This window comes from Bufo bufo, chromosome 5 (assembly GCF_905171765.1).
Source record: "Bufo bufo chromosome 5, aBufBuf1.1, whole genome shotgun sequence".
Classification (NCBI taxonomy): domain Eukaryota; kingdom Metazoa; phylum Chordata; class Amphibia; order Anura; family Bufonidae; genus Bufo; species Bufo bufo.
In genome coordinates this window covers 357642887-357656159 of record NC_053393.1, presented here as the reverse complement: position 1 = coordinate 357656159, position 13273 = coordinate 357642887, and the positions used below count along the sequence as shown (strand labels likewise).

General features: G+C 41.6%; 1 protein-coding gene across 1 annotated transcript in view; it reads left to right on the top strand.

Annotated features, from left to right (window-relative positions):
• ELP2 (elongator acetyltransferase complex subunit 2) overlaps positions 1–13273 on the top strand; it is a 128631-nt gene that overhangs the window by 82656 nt on the left and 32702 nt on the right. The window contains exon 13 of the mRNA XM_040432197.1: positions 9838–10026. Within this exon, the coding sequence (XP_040288131.1) occupies positions 9838–10026 (189 nt within the window). The remainder of the gene's footprint in view (positions 1–9837; positions 10027–13273) is intronic.

Here is a 13273-nt window from a genome sequence, read left to right as displayed (position 1 = left end):
ACAGATAGGTTGTGTGACCTTAGACCAAGGGGGACATTTATCAAGATGGGCATTTTCTGCGCCGGTCTTGATATCCCCTGTGTTGCAGGAGGATGCGCCTAATTTATGAGGAGGCACACGACTGTTGTATATTTCTGCCTTCATTCCCACTGGCATAAATGAAGATAAATTTGTCTGAGCCGCTTCCCACACCCCTTCCTGCCCTTGTCACGCCCCTTTTCTCAAAAGTGTCTAGGGTGTCGTAAAATGCGAGAGATGCAACAATTTTTTGATAAGTCGTAGACACATAGGATGTAAACGCCACTTTTCAGGCGCAAAGATGATAATAATTCTCCCTCTAAGTCTTAAGTTACTTTCACATCTGTGCTTTCCCTTTCCGTTATTCCGTTATTGAGATCGTCATAGGATCTCAGCTGGTGGAATAAGCTTCAGTTTTGTCCCCATTCATTGTCAATGTGTACAAAACTGAACTGAAGGGAACGGAGCACACCAGAATACATTCCGTTCCGTTTCATTGCGTTCCCATGAAGCACACAAAAGCGCTGCAAGCAGCGTTTCTAAGTGAGTCTTCGGATGCGGCGTCATGACTCACAATGTAAGTCAATGGGGACGGATCCATTTTCTCTGACATAAAAGAAAACTGATCTGTCCCCCATTGACTTACAGTGGTTTTAGAGACGGATCCGTCATGGCTATTTTAGAGATGATACAACCGGATCCGTTCAGAACGGATGCAGACGGCTGTATGATCATGATGGAAGCGTTTTTGCTGATCCATGACAGTTCCAGCAAAAATGCAGATGTGAAACTAACCTAAGCTTAAAGGGGTTCTGTACCTTTTTCTTACTGATGATCTATCCTTTGGTAGGTCATCAGCATCTGGTGTCTGACACCCGGGACCCCCACGGATTACCTGTTTGAGAAGGCAGCGGTGCTCTCACATTAGAGCTGCACCCTTCTCGCTGCTTCCCGCAGGCGAGTGACATCACAACTATTTCACGTGGACTGGGCGCAGCTCAGCCCCATTTACTTAAATTAATCTTTTAATACGAATCAGTATACATGGCAGTAAGTCAAACGCAGACAATCATTTTATTGCATTTACAGTTAAAGGGAACCTGTCAGCATGAAAATGAGAAATAATCTGCAGGCAGCATGGTATAGAGGTTATAGAGCAGGAGGAGCTGAGCAGATTGATATATAGTTTTCTAGGAAAAGATTCAGCATAACCTGTGTTTCATTCATTTAATTCCCTGCTCATTCTAGGCTTTGAGCTGTCAGTCACTGATATGACGCCTCCTTGACCTCAGAGCCCAGAATGAGCAGGTAATGAGTGAGTGTAATACAGGTTGTACTGAATATACTATACCATGCTGCATGCAGATCAGACACCATGGTCAACATGACTAGATTACAAAACACATCCTGTTCCACTTGGATGTTACATGCATTATTGTAGTACATTTTGCTGTGCTGCAGCCCAAGACCCCCCTGCACATGAACTTTATTTTTTTCCGTGTCTGTTCCGTTTTGTTTGCGGCCCGTATGCGGAACCATTCACCGTTTCTGTATGTCCGCATGGCCGTTCCGCCAAAAAGATAGAACATGTCCTATTGTCCGTTTTGCAGACAAAGAGTCCTCTCCTGTATAACGGATACCACACGGATCTGTTATGCTGCCCATAGACTTCTATTATGACACGGAATGCCTCTTTTAAAGGATGCATTCCATCATAGAATTCCCTTATGGCCCGTGGTAACTGAATTGCCAGAAAACCTGAACGCCGAACTCTAACTTCAAAACATGAAGTTCACTCATCACTAACAGTGATCAAAAAGTTGTACGTACCCCAAACATGGTACCGATGAAAGCTACAGTTCATCCCACAAAAAACAAGCCCTCATACAGCAAATATAAAAAAAACTTGTGGCTGTCAGAAAATGATGATGCAAAGAAAATTTTTAAAGTAATAAAACAAAATAAAAACTATGTAAGTTTGGTATCGCCGTAATCATATTGAGCTGCAGAATAAGAAAGTCATGTCATTTGTAGCGTGCATTGAACGCCGTGATGTCAAAACCCAAAAAACCTTGGTGGAATTGTTTTTGTATTTTTAATTTTTTTATTTTCCATTTTACCCAACAAAGAATTGTTCCCACTTTCCAACACAAGACATGGTAAATTAAAGGGTGCCATTAAAAATGCACAAAACCTTCCCACAAAAGATATGTGAACAGAAAGATAAAAAAAAAGTTTGGGCTATTGGAATGCTAGGAGGAAAAATCAAAAAATGCAAAAAATGAAAATGGGCTCAGTCCTTAAGGGGTTAAAACAGATAGATGAAATCCTGTCTGACTGGAAAGCGGCCAGGAGCTGTGTGATGTCAGAAGCAGTAATACAGCCAGCTTTGTGAAGGCATTGCGTTGAATCTGCAGCAACACATGGTTGGAAATAGTTAAAGGGTTTCTGTCACCACAATTTTCGCTATTAAACAGACTGACATTGTACATGTGCAAATGTCACCTGACTTTAACTCTGCTATTCTTGTTTGCAGTGTGCCCCCGTTTTTTGTGCAATTCTAACTTTTTTTTATTATACGCAAATTAGCGTCTAGGAGCCGGGGGAGCGTTGCCCCTGCTCCTAGAGGCTCCGTTCTCTCACCCCATGTCACGCCCTTCTACTTTTTCAGTGTTGGTCTCCTCCTGCCGGCCCTGTCTGCCAGGGAAATCTCGCGCCTGCGCCGTGCCGTTCATTGTTTGGCAAAGGCGCAGTGAGGGAAGGACGCTTGCCGGCTGCCGGCTTCCTCACTGCGCCTGTGCTGTACTTTATATGGCGCTGTTCTTTAGGTTTACCTTACCTCACCTCGACACAGCTTGATTTGTGGCTGCGCGAAAAGTTGTTCGCTACTAAGGTTTTTTGTTCTTTGTAATAATTTGCTGAATAATTGCCTTTGTCTGAAAATCCATTCAGTAGGTCTGTAAAAGAGCTAAGTATGTTGCCAGGCAACAAGGCAGAATAGGAGCAAGTCCTCTAAAACAAATAAAATGTAGTTTATTCCCCAAGGGCCACCTTTTGTAGGTCTGCAGCATGAGGTGATTTGCTATTTGGTGTGCTCCATTAGCAGCGACCTGCGTGTTATATAATCCCTTAAAAGGCCAGTCCAGGCTGCTGCCAGATCTTCTTGCCATTTGTCTGAAAATCAAACACAGTCAGTGATGAGGGTCTGCGTTCTGTCACCTAAAAGGAGGGAGCTGCATGCCTTCGAGTGAACCGCATTCCCAGGATCCAGTGGGGCATACAGCTGTGAGGTGGATTTTGTGTGCAGATCCCATGCTGGAAACCACATGGAAGCCGCACAGAATCCACCGCCCTTTGTTGTCATTCACTTTGCCGTGGATGATGTCTGCGCAGATTGCCAAACTGCATCAAGAATGGGGCTAAAGCTATGGGTGGATCTGTGACATGCAGAACCGTGGCAGTAACCCGCTCTGTTTCCGTGGTGGATTTTTCTGGTGTAACCATACTCTATGATGGCATGGCAGTCTTTTAAAACTGGAAGCACACTTCAAATTTATTGCTCTGTTTGAAATAAAGTGCAGCCTGTCTGGTTGAAGGTACAACGCTGATGGTAAACTATACCGCTGGCACACAAACAATTTTTAATAACTGTAAACTGGCATAGGTCATGTAAGACTTCTGAGGTTATACTACTATAGCAACATTTTAAGGCTGTGCGGTGGTATACAATGTTCCTACGGCTCTATATTAAGGATGTTTTGAAGTTTGGTTCCATCTCCAATGAATTACTTCCATAATACAACATGTGATGGGAATTTTTGTTTCTTCATTGATTCCTTATGAATCCCCTCCATGTGAAATAGGTGCCATGCAAAGGTTAAAGGGGTTGTCTCACTTCAGCAAGTGGCATTTATCATGTAGAGGAAATTAATACAAGCCGCTTACTAATGTATTGTTATTATCCATATTGCTTCCTTTGCTGGCTGGATTCATTTTTCCATCACATTATGCACTGCTCGTTTCCATGGTTACAGACCACCCTGCAATTCATCAGTGGTGGTCGTGCTTGCACACTATAGGAAAAAGCATCAGTCTCTCTGGTGGCCGGGACCATGGGAGCGCACATAGGCTGGTGCTTTTTCCTATATTGTGCAAGCACGACCACCACTGATGGATTGCAGGGTGGTCTGTAACCATGGAAACGAGCAGTGCATATTGTGACGGAAAAATTAATCCAGCCAGCAACGGAAGCAATATGGACAATCACAATATATTAGTAAGTGGCTTGTATTAACTTTCTCTACATGATAAATGCCACTTACTGAAGTAAGACCACCCCTTTTAAGTATGACTGTTTTGATGTATGTGTGTGCTTTATCTATACCATCCATAATAGTCATTTTGGGATCTCCGCATGAGCATTGAGACTACCCCGTGTGGTCATAAGTCCAGTATGAGTAGTGATTTACTGAATATTTTTTGACAAAATTATAACTCCCGTCTGCTCATTTTCTCCTGCTTGCAAATATCCTGTCAAAAAGTAGGGCAGTAAAGTCAGCATCACAGTTCTGTTCTAAAAAATCTTAAAGGAAATGTGTCATCAGAAAATGACCTATTTTTTTTAATTACATTTTTATGTTAAACATTTTTTATAATTTGATCGTTGTTTTCATTTTTCATGTCACTATATAAAAAAAAAAAATACCTACAATTGTGTAGTTTTCGCACTGGCTCTAGGCCTACTAATATGTTGAGACTTCCTGTTCTATTGAAATAAGGCTTGTTTCACACCTGCGGTAACAGCCCGACGGAATTCATCGCACCCGGCACTGCCGGATGTGGACAGGTTGGGCAGACAACACAGCAGGCTATGCAGAGGATTGGCCGGACACAAACCGCTGCGTTGTCTGCCAAAAAGTCTGATGGAATTCACACTCGAGGTGTGAAACCAGCCTAACTTTTCAGTAACCATCACATTATTATCAAAATTATAATGACAGCTATCTCCTTTGTATAGATAACACAGGATCCACTATTCAAAATAGGCGATATTGCAGCTTATCTACTCCCTCCTGACCTTTGCACAGGTCACAGAACATGCCTAGAAAACTCTCCCATAGAAGTCAGTGAGGTCACCTTCTGTCTACTGTGGCTGCTCTCAAAGAACAGGTATTGACATATTTTGGGCCTAGTGGTCAGTGTGAAATCATTAATCATGGGACATGGAAAATTTTAAATGGAATCCACAAAAGTTCTAAAAAGAAATTAATTAAAAACATGATTTAAACGGTAGATAATTTTCTGATGACACATGGGATGGCTAACTCTTCCGATTCCCCTACACACATGTATGCTCATCTCGGCAAAACATGCATGAATGGGAGAGGGAAGAAAACCGCCACCAAACACCTCTGGCTTGCAGCTTATCACCCCAAGAAATTCAAAGTGCGTGACCCAACTACTGATGGTCTGGTGGCCACCAGCTTGTCAGACTACTCTATGCACACTGTGCTCTGGTAGTCTGAGGCACTTCCCCCTGCTTTCAGCTGGTCCATCCAAGAGCAGGGTTTAGACCATCTCAGACAACTCTACTGTTGGATGGACCAGACAAAAGCAGGGGGAATGTCTCAGACTACCAAAGCACATTGTCCATGCAGTAGTTTCAGAAGCTGGTGGCCTTTTTAGTGAAATCAAGAGGAGACTAGAAATCTGAGAAACCATGCCAGAAAGATTTAAAGGGGTTTTTGCTATACTAATGACCTATCCTCAGGTACCACTAGTACCCACATCTAAAAAAGCCTAGGACAGCTTCGCAGACCACCCATTTGTGCTGGTGATGTGACTGGGTTTACTGCTAGGCAGAAGTCCAGAACATCACCAGCAGTAAACAATGCAGCGCAAGGCAAGGGGGAAGATTAGAGCAAGGAAATGGTCCGATGGTCCACTCATGCATAGTAAATGAGTAAAGAAGATGTTGTATCCGGGTTCAGCTCTGAACCTGGACAACCCCTTTAATGATCCGGCAGAGCACTCATTCAATGCTGTGCTGGATCAATGAGAAAGATACCGGTATGTCAAGTGGTTCCAAGCATAAGGAGAGGGGTTGGGGGGTGTATTCCACCAGTGTTTACGAAAGTAGGCCAGTGGTGCAACACGCAAAGGGATCTCCAGGTTGGTTTGTCCTGGGTATTTTGTGTATTCAAAGTAGCTGATGCCTTTCCATTACAACTATTATTCCTAATTCCACTAAGGCGTGTAGCAGTATTTGCCCGGCCGCTCCTTGCATATTTGCAGGGTTGCGGCTGGATTTCCGCCGGTCCCCATTATAGTGAATGGTATCTTGGCAGCGCACGGTATTCATGGATCCGGCAGGCTCTGATCTATTTACCACAAATGTGAAACAGGCCAAAGTAATTTTTGTGAGCATGGATATCTCTAAATATAGATTCCAATCGTACTGTAACAAGGACTCTGCCCTTCAGTGGATGCATTTTCTATTATAGTCACCATCTTGGATCTAGTATTTAATAAATATCACAAGTTAGGCTGGGTTGTCATCACGTTTTTGCCATCCTTTTTATGTATACGATGGGGGGAAAAATGATATAAAAGCATAGCACACCACTTTTTTTTTATTTTATTTTTACAGTGGAACTCTATGGTGAACGGATACCACTGTAGGCATACATTTTATTTATACGTTAAATTGCTAGCAAGAACGTGATGTGAACTCAGCCTTAGGCTCCATTCACACGTCCGCAATTTCGTTCTGCATTTTGCGGAACGGAATTGCGGACCCATTCATTCCTATGGGGCAGCACGACGTGCTGCCCGGACACGGAATTGCGGGTCCGCACTACCGTTCCGCAAAAAAATAGAACATGTCCTATTCTTGTCCGCAATTGCGGACAAGAACAGGCATATTCTATTAGTGCCGGCAATGTGCGGTCCGCAAAATGTGGAACGCACATTTCCGTTTTGCGGATCCGCGGCTCAGTGTATCCGCAAAACACGTTGCGGACGTGTGAATGGAGCCTTACAGTGTTGAATAAAGTCCAGTATCCACTATATAGTCCTTTTATTCTTCCTGGTGTGACTACTCTCACTGGCGGTCCTTAAGCTGACCTTTCATCTGCTTTCCTGCTGCTTGGGGACCTTTAGCATAGGGAGACCTGTGTTTCAGTCCTCTCCATGAGCTGAACTATCCTTTAGCATCATTTTCTGCCTGCACTGATTACACAGATCTATGTTGGGCAGGGGGGAGAGAGACCCAGCTTTCTCATTGATCGGCCAAGTGATATAGGAGTGCTCTGCTAGATCATTAAGGGTAAATGCACATGTTGCAGCAGATTACAGTACCAGCAAAGTATTTGCAAAATCTCATCTACACTTTTTGTATGTGCAGAAATTGACCTGCTGCGTGGATATTTAAATCTGCAGCGCTTTAATTGTTTCTGCAGGTTTTTAGTGTGGATTTCACCCCTTTTTAATGCAAATGGTAAGATCGGGGCAATTCTGCAACAAAAGCTGCGAGGACCACATGTGGATTTTGTAAATTCACACCATGTGCTGGTACCCTAAGGAGACAGTCAGGGGGGTCTGGCACTGCTGACACACGACTTGTGGCAAGATTATTTTCTTGCTGAAACAAAATCTTGTATTCCAAAAGATATGGTATTTAGATGGCAGCACAGGGTCAATGAGGCATTGAAAGCAATTTATTTTTTTTTCTCTGACAGTTCATCTTGCGCACTAAAAGGTTGATCATGGTAATTACATCTGTGAAAGATGCAGTTTTTTTATTTTTAAGGTAGATGAAACTTGATACAAACTTCCATCAGAAATCCACATTAACCCCTTCCTGACATTGTTTTTCATTTAATTTTTAATTTTTACTCCCTGCCTTTCCAGCGACATAACTTTTATTTTTATTTATTTATTTTCATTCACATAGCCATATGAGGGCTTGTATTTTTGCAGGACAAGTTGGACTTTCTAATGCCACCATTTAATATTGCATATGAAGTAGTAGGTAGGTGGAAAACATTTCCAAATGGCCTGTAATTGGGGGGAAAAAAAGCAATTCCACCACAGTTTTATGGGTTTTATTTTTACAGCATTCACGATGTGGTAAAACTGACCCATACCCCTCATTCTCTGCGTCAGTATGATTTAATACTGGGGGGAAAAAAAAATAAAACTTTGGAATGTTCTTTCCTTTTTATGGCCATATTCTGACCCCCATAACTCTTTATAGTTATCTCAGTGGAGCTGTGTGAGGGCTCTTTTTTTAAAACAAAAATTTTGTGGGCAGATCTGTCGTTTTTATTAACATTTTGTGGTGTGTATTATTCAATTTTTGGGGGGAGGTGGAGCAATCATTTGCCGTATGGAAAAAATATCTTTATATTTTAATAGTACTGGTGTTTTCAGATGTAGTGATGTCTATGATGAAAAATATATATATATATATATATATATATATATATATATATATATATATATATATATATATAGCAAGAAAATTTAGACTTAAACCTTCAGAATCACAGGTGCATATCCATGAAGCAAACCTAATTACAAAAAACAAAATGGCTGCACAATATATATATATATATATATATATATATATAAAAGTGGTACAATACAGACTATAAATGAGTATAAATGAATAATGGAAGCTCTTAGCGCACATACGTGTCGGGCCCACCTACCAGGCGTCAAGGTGGGCCCGACACGTATGTGCGCTAAGAGCTTCCATTATTAACTTATACTTATTTATAGTCTGTATTGTACCACTTTTATCTAGAATGACCCCAATTTCTTAGCTCTATTGTTTGTATATATAACGGTGTGCAACCATTTTGTTTTTTATAAATTATATATATATATATATATATATATATATATATATATAATTACACTTTTTTAAAGTCACCTTAGGTGACTATAACAAGCAATCATTATCTTTAGGGATGAGCGAATCGACTTCGGATGAAGTATTGGCTCCGATGAGCCGAAGTTATTACTTTCGCATAATAACTTCATAAATTAATTTCTACTGTAAAAAAAACATTTCCCGGGTTCGGTTCAAACGAAGTATTATGCGAATCGACTGATTCGCTCATCCCTAATTATATTGTCATTTGTATTCTGTAATGGTATTTTATCCATTACAGAATTCTGTACATTCCAGTACAGTGCTGCCATCTGAAGTATTTCTGTTCCTAATCTGCAGGAAAAAAAGTGTGCCTTCACACACTGTGGATTGTGTTGCAAAAAAGCTGCAGATTGGACTCCGTTTCATCCTTTGCATTGGAAAGGGTGAAATAACTTGACATGCTGCAGATTTTAAATCTGCACCACAGGTCTGTTTCTTGTTTTGGATTTTTTCAAATTTGAATCACAAAAATCCGCGATAGCAAATCTGCAGCTAATCAGTCACTTGTGAACCCAGCCTAAATGGACCCAGCCTAAATGTCAGTGCTTGGCATTATCACCAATCGCAGACATTCACCCTTGGTGTATGTTGTGTAAAATAGCAGGCACCTGGCAGCTTAAGCACTTGCTCAGTTGGAGGTGGCGCCATCTTTTTAAATTTTTTCGGCTGATGTCGGGAAGGGGTTAAGTGATTTTAAACATGACTGAGATAAGCACCTATCTATACTAAGATAAATAGGAATTAATATAAGGGCAGACTAGATGGACCAGGGGGTCTTTTCTGCCGTCAATTTTCTATGTTTCTATGTTAAAATAATGGACGGGGCAATTCTTTATAAATTACATATTAATTTGTGGTTTACTTTTCCTTCTTCATAGGTAACGTGGCATGAAATAGCAAGGCCTCAAATTCATGGTTATGACATGCAGTGTATTGCAATGATTGGAAGATTCCAGTTTGTATCAGGAGCAGATGAGAAAGTCCTCAGAGTGTTTTCTGCTACAAGGAACTTCATAGAAAACTTCAGTCGCATTTCTAATATGTCAATGGACACACTTCTTTTAAATGTAAGTGCATACTTAACCAATGCTGCAGTTGCTAAGTTTGGTGTATGTGAACCCAACTCTGGGAACATCCACTTATTGGATGCATAAGTTCTACCTATTTTTGACACAGGACAGATCAAATTTGCTGGGACTGTCTTTGAAAATTAAGGACAGTCCCTGGAAATTTGGCTAGTGCGCGTTGTTATTGTGCAAATCTGCATTGTACCTGTTATTATATTCAATTCAATGGTGTCACAGGACAAAGTTTTGCGTTGTGAGGATCCGGCAGGTAGTTCAGATGTCTGAGCTGCCTGCCGGATCCAGAAATCTGTATGCAAACGGATATCATTTGTAGACTGATGCAGATCCTTCTGACAATTGCATTGAAATTCCGGATCCGTCTCTCCAGTGTCATCTGGAAAAACGGATCCGGTAATTATTTTTTTCGCATTTTTAAAGATCTTCACATTTAATTTAAATCCGGCATTCCGGCAAGTGTTCCGCATGCTGTGGTATTTTCTCCGGCCAAATACCGTAAGAGGGACTGAACTGAAGACCACCTGATGCATACTGAGCAGAATGCATTAGGATAAAACTGAAGCGTTTTTTTCCGGTATTGAGCCTAGGGGTGGGCGATATAGGCAATATAGGCGATATTCAATATAAATTTGTGCCACAATATGGATTTTGTGCATATCGCCTATATCGCCGGACCGCAATATGACAACGGAGCGGTAGTAAATGATTGCGCTCTCGGCGCGCACCATGTTCTCCTGAGCCGGCACAGTGGAGAAGGAGGGAGTCCCTCCCTCCCCACTGTGCGCGACTGCCGCTGGCCACCAATAAGAACAGAGGAGGAGGGGAGGGACTGTGGCCACTGCGCCACCAATGAATGCCTGAATACCAACGTAGCGTTCATGTGCCGGCCATATCCCGGCCCCTATGACTGCACGCTGCGATCCGCCGCAATTAACCCCTCAGTTGAGGGGTTAATCGCACGGATCACAGCGTCCTGTCAGAGGTCGGGTGCCGGGAATGTTCTTCAGTCTCTGCATTGGTGGCAGTGGGCAGTTCCGATCGGAGTCCCAGCAGTGTAATGCTGGGGCTCAGATCGGTTACCATGGCAGCCAGGACACATTAGGGCCCCTAGAATGCCAGGGCAGTATAACTACCCCACAAGTGACCCCATTTTGGAAAGAAGACACCCCAAGGTATTCCGTGAGGGGCATGGCAAGTTCCTAGAATTTTTTATTTTTTTGTCACAAGTTAGCGGAAAATGATGATTTTTCTTTTTTTTTTTCTTTTCTTACAAAGTCTCATATTTCACTAACTTGTGACAAAAAAATAAAAACTTCCATGAACTCACTATGCCCATCACGAAATACCTTGGGGTGTCTTCTTTCCAAAATGGGGTCACTTGTGGGGTAGTTATACTGCCCTGGCATTTTAGGGGCCCGAATGCGTGAGAAGTGGTTTGAAATCAAAATCTGTAAAAAATGGCCGGTCAAATCCGAAAGGTGCTCTTTGGAATGTGGGCCCCTTTGCCCACCTAGGCTGCAAAAAAGTGTCACACATCTGGTATCACCGTACTCAGGAGAAGTTGGGCAATGTGTTTTGGGGTGTCTTTTTACATATACCCATGCTGGGTGAGAAAAATATCTTGGCAAAAGACAACTTTTCCCATTTTTTTATACAAAGTTGGCATTTGACCGAGATATTTATCTCACCCAGCATGGGTATATGTAAAATGACACCCCAAAACACATTGCCCAACTTCTCCTGAGTACGGTGATACCAGATGTGTGACACTTTTTTGCAGTCTAGGTGGGCAAAGGGGCCCACATTCCAAAGAGCATCTTTCGGATTTCACCGGCCATTTTTTACAGATTTTGATTTCAAACTACTTCTCACGCATTCGGACCCCTAAAATGCCAGGGCAGTATAACTACCCCACAAGTGACCCCATTTTGGAAAGAAGACACCCCCAGGTATTTCGTGATGGGCATAGTGAGTTCATGGAAGTTTTTGACTTTGTAAGAAAAAAATAAATAAAAAATAAATCATCATTTTCCACTAACTTGTGACAAAAAATAAAAAATTCTAGGAACTCGCCATGCCCCTCAAGGAATACCTTGGGGTGTCTTCTTTCCAAAATGGGGTCACTTGTGGGGTAGTTATACTGCCCTGGCATTCTAGGGGCCCGAATGTGTGGTAAGTAGTTTGAAATCAAAATCTGTAAAAAATGACCTGTGAAATCCTAAAGGTGCTCTTTGGAATGTGGGCCCCTTTGCCCACCTAGGCTGCAAAAAAGTGTCACATGTGGTATCGCCGTACTCGGGAGAAGTTGGGCAATGTGTTTTGGGGTGTCATTTTACATATACCCATGCTGGGTGAGATAAATATCTTGGTCAAATGCCAACTTTGTATAAAAAAAATGGGAAAAGTTGTCATTTGCCAAGATATTTCTCTCACCCAGCATGGGTATATGTAAAATGACACCCCAAAACACATTGCCCAACTTCTCCTGAGTACTGCAATACCAGATGTGTGACACTTTTTTGCAGCCTAGGTGGGCAAAGGGGCCACATTCCAAAGTGAACCTTTCGGATTTCACCGGCCATTTTTTACAGATTTTGATTTCAAACTACTTTGCACGCATTTGGGCCCCTAAAATGCCAGGGCAGTATAACTACCCCACAAGTGACCCCATTTTGGAAAGAAGACACCCCAAGGTATTTCGTGATGGGCATAGTGAGTTCATGGAAGTTTTTATTTTTTGTCACAAGTTAGTGGAATATGAGACTTTGTAAGAAAAAAATAAATAAATAAATAAAAAAAACATCATTTTCCGCTAACTTGTGACAAAAAATAAAAAGTTCTATGAACTCACTATGCCCATCAGCGAATACCTTAGGGTGTCTACTTACTGAAATGGGGTCATTTGTGGGGTTTTTCTACTGTCTGGGCATTGTAGAACCTCAGGAAACATGACAGGTGCTCAGAAAGTCAGAGCTGCTTCAAAAAGCGGAAATTCACATTTTTGTACCATATAGCGTTTACAAACTAACTTTTTTACCCAAACCATTTTTTTTTTTACCCAAACATTTTTTTTTTTTATCAAAGACATGTAGAACAATAATTTTAGAGAAAAACATATATGGATGTCGTTTTTTTTTCCCAAAATTTTACAACTGAAAGTGAAAAATGTCATTTTTTTGCAAAAAAATAGTTAAATTTCGATTAATAACAAAAAAAGTTAAAATGTCAG